Source organism: Vigna radiata, unplaced genomic scaffold (genome assembly GCF_000741045.1).
Source record: "Vigna radiata var. radiata cultivar VC1973A unplaced genomic scaffold, Vradiata_ver6 scaffold_456, whole genome shotgun sequence".
Lineage (NCBI taxonomy): Eukaryota > Viridiplantae > Streptophyta > Magnoliopsida > Fabales > Fabaceae > Vigna > Vigna radiata.
This window is the reverse complement of record NW_014543422.1, coordinates 48,812-56,649: the sequence shown is the minus strand read 5'-3', so window position 1 is coordinate 56,649 and position 7,838 is coordinate 48,812. Positions and strand designations below refer to the sequence as shown.

General features: G+C 37.6%; 1 protein-coding gene across 1 annotated transcript; it reads left to right on the top strand.

The window, feature by feature from the left end:
- The first annotated feature begins 4,309 nt into the window (after positions 1-4,309).
- LOC106754364 lies at positions 4,310-6,322 on the top strand. Its single transcript, XM_014636375.1, has 2 exons — positions 4,310-4,383; positions 5,296-6,322. The coding sequence occupies exons 1-2, from the start codon at positions 4,310-4,312 to the stop codon at positions 6,320-6,322; spliced, it is 1,101 nt and encodes a 366-aa protein (XP_014491861.1).
- The last annotated feature ends 1,516 nt before the right edge of the window (positions 6,323-7,838 follow it).

Below are 7,838 nucleotides of genomic sequence, written 5' to 3'. Positions count from 1 at the left end.
AAATTTAATAAATTGGATTTTGAGGATAAAAATATTAACATGCAAAATAAATGTTGATTAATTGACAAGTGAAAACAATGGATGGATGGATGTTGTTGGGTACTAACAATTTCATCTATTCCACTCTCTCTTACATACTACCCTTGATTATTAGATTGATTAAATTGTTATGCGACATTCTTAGCCTCCCCTTAACCCGATCCCTCGACGAAAAGGGCCTAATATCAAATACCGGCTTGCTATCCCTAGCCTACCCTAGTAATTAATACCGCATTATAAACAAAAGTTAGCGCAATTGATCGTCCTACCCCTATCCCTAGGTGGTATTGCAGAATCAAGAGATTACTCACCAGTTCATGTCATTACTGTACGTCCCAATATCAATAAAGACAAAGATCAATATACCGAATGAGTTAAACGATAAAGGCCTTAAGCACAGATGATAACCCAACAATAATCAATCAAAACATATGGAGACCATATAAATAATCAATAGTTTCAATAAGAGAGAGTATCAAAAGATTACATTGTTTTCCCCAACAACAATAGGGTTTAGTTNACCATAGACATGGTGAAACTAGAATAAAAAATGGAAGAAGAATGGAAGAGCAACCCTAGAAAAGATGAAAAGGAGCCTAAGCATCCAAGAGATCCTCTCAAGAGAGCAAAATTAGGTCTGGTCGTTCTCCCCTGTCAAAAGAATGACTCTAAATTCGTAATAGGGGTATTTATAGGTGAGGAGCTCGTCAAAAACAGGCCGAAGTCCAGCGTGCCACTGCCGGGCGGTTTAAGTGTGCCACCCGGCGGTTTCCCATAACCTGCCGCCACCGCCCGGCGACAATCGCTAGCACCCGGCAGTTTCCCTCAGTGTCAATTTTCATGCCTACTCCTCGTCCTGGACCGCGCAGCGGTTTAAGTGTGCCATTGGGCGGTGCGTCGACTCTTCAAAACTTCATTTTTCTGCTCTTTTCTTGAGTCAACGACCTGTATCTTCAACTCCATTCTTATTTTTCTCAAATTAGCTACAAAACAATGCAAAATAAGCATAAAATAGCTAAAAACAACATTTGCCTCTCTCCAGACTCATTTATTGAGTTTTGCTTGATTCTGAGCTCATTCCAAGTAGTAAAGGGTGTAATTTGTTCCAAATTGACATATGAAAATAACTGTTTTTCAACCTTCATCACCTACCCTCCTATCTCTAGGTGGTATTGCTTAATCAAGGAATTTCCCACCAGTTCATGACAGTACCGTACGTTCCCGTATCAATAAAGACAAACAACAATTATTGAATGAGTTAAACGATAAAAGCATTAAGCGCAGATGAGAAACCCAATATTTATAATCAAAGCATACGACAAGTATATAAATAAATAAGAGTTTCAATAAAAGAGAGTTTCGAAAGATTACATTGTTTCCCAACCACAACAGGGTTTAGTTCACCATTGTCATGGTGAAACTAGGTGAAAAATAATGGAAGAATGGAAAAACAAACCCTAGATTGGATAAAAAGGAGCCTAAGCATCCAAGAGATCTTCTCCAAGGAGTGAAAACTAGGTCTGGCAGCCCCTTTCTGTCAAAAGAATGCATCTAAACTCGCACTAGGGCTATTTATAACCAAGAAAAGTAACAGAATTTGAGCCCAAGCCCAATAGACAACCGTCCAGCGTCATATTTTGATGCCCGGCGGTTTCCCATCAATCGCACCACCGCCCGACGTCATATTTCACTGCCCGGCGGTTTCCCTCGAGTCGCGCCACCGCCCGACAGTCATTTTCATCGCTAGGTGCTGGTCAATTGCCCTTTGGTCAACTTTTCAGCATTCTGGTCAATTGGTTGACTTTTTGGGGTGACTAGTTGACTTTTCTGGTTGACTGGTTCACTTTTCAGCATTCTGGTTGACTTTTATGCACTGCAACCATTTGATCTTCAACCCTTCTTTCAATTCATCTCCAATTCTCATCAAAACCCTGCAAAACAATGCAAAACAAGCATAATATCTCTAAAAACAACTTTTGACTCTCTTATTCTCTAACTTATGCAAAATGCATGATTTCAAGCTAATTCTAAGTCATAAAGGGTGTGTTTTAATATCAAAATTGACTATGAAAATAACTGTTTTTTAATTGTTATCAGTAATGTGTCTCAAAAAACAAAATAAGGGAAGCACCCTTCTTTCAAAATAGTAAATTGTCTCACAAGTCCACTTTGAGAAGCAAATGGAAAGATGTACAATCCAACCTCAATACAAAGAAGCAAATTCAAGACAACACATGGTAGAAGCCAAAAAATGAATGAAAAATACAAGAAAAATGATGAAAATTGAACCTAAAAAATAAAAAAACTGGGCACAAAACAAGGTGGCAATAATATAATGATTTTAAAGAGACAAAACAACAAGAAAATGGAGTGAAAACAGTGTCACAAAATGAACAAGACAATAAAGAAAATTAACACAACTAAGAAGCACGATCACATCAACATGCTAGGTATACATGAAGAGTAAGATCTAATTAATGTTGGAAATAATTTTGGCAGACCTCAAACTTATAGTTTTGTATATTTTGAGATGAAAATAGGCTTTAGAAGAAGCTATCAAACACACCACACTAAAGACTCTATGCCAAACAGCAACAACAACAGGAAACAAATTTTGATTTGTTTACAGCAAGCAAAGATTCACACACTTAAATCCAATGATGATCAAACTCAATTCAGCATACAAACATGGAGATGTAAAAATTACTCTTAGCTATGCAATTTCAGAAATTACTCTAGAAAACTCCTAAAGAGGAACAAACATATGACTCAAATCAAAGCTAACAAACAATAAAAGACATATACAATCCAGCCAAGAGAAGGAATTAAAGTTGGAACAACAAGCAAAATTGAATAAGGACACCTACTTGTTGAAGAACTCCAATAGCATTGTTGTTGTTTGAAGAAATGACTGCTTGCACAAGGCTCTGGACAGCCACGATTTAGCACCTGCAAGCTTGAATTTGAAGTGTTGATTCCTTGGTTAAGAGTGTTGGGAGGTTCAAGCACCATCCAGTGATCAATTCCAGCCACCACAATTACCAAACAGTAAGCAACAATGCAAAACAGTGGAGTATTATATCAACAGCAGAATACTGGATGAACACAGTGGAGAAAATTTTTTATTGCGAACAGTAGAAAACGAATTGACACAAAGTAAAAACTAGGCATAAAAGTAGACATATAGAAGAAACTTTTGAAAAAAAATTCATGCAAAACGGATGAGAAATGAATTCAAACGAAGACACACAAGCTGGTTGTAAATTCATGCAGACGTTGGGCGGAAAATAAAATGGCTTAGCGAAATTGAACACCTATAAGCTATTCTACTCTAGCATGCAATTCCTAAGAAGATAAAAACCTAAGGGTCATGTTACCACATGATGGGGAAGTGCATTCCTAGAGAGAATATTCTAAAATGCCATACAAGAAATGGAGAGAAATTAAAATTGGAAAAGGTTAGAGAAAAGGAAACTTAGGACTTGACGATGCGCCACTTGAAGGAAGCTCCTAGATAAGCATCAACGGAGGATCGCCACTTGCTTGAGCTTGGAGACAGAAAACTATCTCAAAAGAAGATTGGAAAAGTTCAAATCAACTCAAGTAATCAATTGATTCAAGGTAAGTGTACAAAAGGAGACCCCTAATTAAGCCTTCTTATATAGCCTTTGAAGTGAGCTTGGAGACTAGATCTACGAGATGTGGGACTTTTGAGTGAGGAGGCCGACCAGCAGCTGCTGCACATCCTCTAGGGGCTTTTGAGTCCCACATTGCTTAAATCTCTCCACTCCAAAGGGTTTATAAGGCAACTAGTTCTCCTATAGTTCAAAACATGAAAGCTAACTATGCTATCTTGTACTACACGCCTAGGACGCCTACTTCCTCTTCTTTTCTTTTTAATATCAAGCCATGGAGAGTTCGACATTGCTTGTTCTTAAAGAGAAAGAAGAGTTTATAAATGTTTATTCACTAGAACTAAAGGAAAGAAATCAAAGAGGCAAATACATGCCTATGAAATCTATTCTACTTATTTTTGTACAAATGTATAAAGAAGACAAGAAGTAAAATGATTTCCTTTAGCCATGCTTATTGTCATCCTTTTATTCTCTTCATTACTTGGACTATCCATGATCATATCACGCAGTCACCGCTGAGCGCTAGGACAGCGTTGAGCGTCAACTTTGATACATGAATCATTGTCAAACGCTCAAACACCAACTCTAAGGGGAGAATCTGAGTATCGCACCCACCGTTGAGCAGTGGTTCAGCGATGAGTGCTGACCTCTTCGGTGAAGACACTGTCAAACGCCTGGGCGTCAACACTGAACGTCCATCCAAAGTACCGTACCCAACGCTGAGCGTTAGTCTTTTGGGCTTGGGCTAGTTTCTGCTGATTTTTTGAGTTATAAATAGATTTGCACGACCTAGAGAGATGATATTTTGGCAGAAGAAGATGCAAAAACACCCTTTTCACCCTCAAATGCAGATTTTGGATGCAGGAGCTCCAATCTATCAATTCTAGGGTTTATCTTTTGATTCTTTTCATTGTTTTCATCTAGTTTCACCATGTCCATGGTGAACTAAACCTCCATTGTTGTTGGGGAAATGATGTAATCCTATTGAAACTCTCATATATTGAATTGATGCTTTATCCATATGCTTTATTTTGTTAATTGTTAGAGTTTTTCCTCCATTATCTTTTCATGCTTTGTTTAAGACATTATTCAATAGCGTGATCTTTGATTTTATCTTTATGGACACATATGGGTAGATCTAGACATGAGGGAATTCTCTTAGGAACAATATTACCTAGACACAGGGATAGGAGGACCGATTGCCTTAAGCTTATGTGCAAATGCAATGCATGAATAATTTCTAGGGAGACAAGACATTGTAAACGAGTAATTAGGAGTAGGCTCTTTTCACCAAGACATTGGGATTAGGGTAAATTAGAAAGTGGCATGAACATTGATAACAAAGTATAATTTAGTAAGAATAGTAGATATTTGAGAGATGATTAGGATTAAAACGTAAACCCAAACAACATTAATCATCCATATCGTTCAACTATCAATTGATCAAACCTTTGCATGCATGTTTATTTTCAGTTTTGCATTTAAAACTTAAATTATTGTTTTATTCAAGTCTTATGATTTCAAATCATCACACAAACGTTTAGGCCTAAGAGTCCTTTGGGAGACGATACTCAGACTTACGATTTTAATATTACTTGATATGATCTGGTACACTTGTCAGACTCTTAACAGGAGGCCAATTCAATAGACCACAACTACAGCCACCACCATTGTGGCAACATGTATCTGTTTTGAACGACAGGACTAGCAGGGTGGAAGATATGTTTGAAATTTTTTTGCAGAAGCATGATTCCACCATAAAGAGAAATGAGGCTAGCTTCAGAAACTTGGAGATGCAGATTAGTCAATTAGCCAAAAGGTTGGAGCACAAAGCAGAGAATCAATTTGGGGCTAATACTGAGGTTAACCTTAAAGAAAATTGTAAGGCTATAGTGAGTGTTGAGGAAAGAGTGGAAGAGAAAAAAGAGAGTGTTGAGTTAGTAGGGAGAGAAGAAAAAGATGAGAAAATATGTGCAAGGGAGTTGGAAAGAGATGAAGAGAAGAGGGTAGAGAAAAAATCTGAAAAAAGAGGAAAAAATAAAAAAGATGAGAGTGTTCTTCCTTATCGAAAAAGGTGTGAGAGAGTGGAGAGAAGATATGAGCTCTTTAGAGAAATCTTCAATCAAATGGAGATTAAAATATCGTTGACTGAAGCACTTCAACAGATTCCTGTCTATGCTAGGCATATAAAGCATTACCTCGGCGAAAAGATAGATTCTGATGAGGAAGCTAATGATGAACAGGGAAGTTGCAGTGACTTGTTTGAGAAAGCACATCCTCCTAAAGTGAAAGATCCAGGAGGTTTTACAGTTCCTTGCACCATTGGGAGTGTAAAGATAGGGAAAGCCCTACTTGATTTAGGGTCAAGTATTAATATGATGCCCTTATCTATAATTGAAAAGATTGGTGGTCTTAGGTTAAAGCCAACAAATATATCATTGATTATGGTGGATGGGTCACCAAAGAAACCCTACAGTTTCGTGGAGGATGTTGTAATGCGCATAGGAAGGCTTAAATTCCTGGTTGATTTTGTGGTCATGGAGATGAAGGAGGATGATAAGATCCCGATAATTCTTGGAAGGCTGTTTATGAAGGCGGCTAAAGTATTCATCATTGTAGAAGATGGATTGATTATGATTAAAGACTAAGAAGAAGAGGTGATCTATGATGTCTTTAAAGATAAGCAGATTCAAGTGAAGAAGATAAGTCACAAAACTGCAAGGAAGGATGCACCAGTGGCTAAACCTAAATCTGCAAGGTCAGTCAACAAAAGGTAAAAATTGTGTTGTAATGCATGTTAAGGAAGAATAGAAAGTTGATAAAGGAGGGACTGTTCATGATGACTCCAAGGATGCACAATTCAAGCTTGGGACTCCTGTGAGATTCTAGAAAAAGTTGTGGGTTGTGAAAGGCTTCAAACATAATGGAGTGATAGATATTAAGGCTCCATATTCTAGGCGAATCAAGAAGGTAGACCAGAAGCAATTGATGAGTTGGTGTGATGAAAGCAAGAGAGACACCAACATGAAAGATGGAACATGAGCTTTACTAGGTCAAGCCAATGACATTAAAGAAGTGCTTGTTGGGAGGCACCCTAGTGATTTAAGAACATTATTTCTTTCAATTATTTTAGTGATGTAAAGTTTAATTACTTTGAACACTGCTTATTGGGTAGCATGTACTGAGGGATGCTAAAAGATTATGTATTCACTGAAGGATACAGGAAGGTTCACCAACTGATTGGTGATGGTAAGGTTTGCACTTACTGATGAATGCTAGAAAAGTTTGGGTCAGGCTCGTGACGTTAAAGAGGCGCTACCTGGGAGTCAACCTAGTTGATTAATTTACTTCTGTTGCATATTTTGTTCTAGTTGCATTTTAGGGTTTAATGTTGCATGCTTGAGTGAAGTGAGTGGGAATTGCATAAAAATTGAAAATTAAGAGTTGAATTTGAGTGGCATCAGGACTATGATGCTTAAGGAAAGCCAAAAAGGGGGAATTCCAAAATCGAACCTAGCATTGAGCGCTACCTCGCATTAAGCACTAGCGTCACAGATTGCAAAGTTGGGTTTTTCAGTTGGGCTTAGCGTGAGTTGGCCCATTGCATATTTTAATACCCTTTATGATTCTCTCAAGTGTCTCATACAGACTTTCACTCGTCTTAGGTACTCTCAAACTCTCTCCAAGGCACCCTCTTCACTTTTCCCTACACCCACCTTCTCAAAAATCCCTTTTCCACCATTTTTTAACCTCTCCATCATTAAAGTTTGGGGTTTTTGTGAGAGCACAACACTTGGGGTTCATTCATCAACATTCAAAGAGCACTTTGCACTCATTTGAAGTCTTTCCACTCAACTAAGTCGTATATTCCACATTCTAGAGTTTCAAAGCATGAATTTGTAGGAGAATGATTGTTTAAGCATGAAGTTTTAGGGCTTTTGATTTTGATGCATGATTAAGTAAAATATTTGATGTTTAGATGATAACAGTGTAAAAACCGTTATTTTCATGCTGAAATATGATATCAAAACACACCCTTTGTGGCTTAGAATAAGCTTAAAATCAAGTAAAACACTTAGTTGAGTCATCGGAGAGTCAAAAGTTGGTTTTAAAGATATTATGCCTTTTTTTGCATTGTTTTGTAGGGTTTTGATGAGAGTTGAA

Coding starts and splice junctions, on each gene's coding strand:
- LOC106754364 (XM_014636375.1), top strand. CDS start 4,310: ATGAGTGCTGACCTCTTCGGTGAAGACACTGTCAAACGCCTGGGCGTC. Junction 4,384..5,295: donor GAACGTCCATCCAAAGTACC/GTACCCAACGCT, acceptor TACACTTGTCAG/ACTCTTAACAGGAGGCCAAT.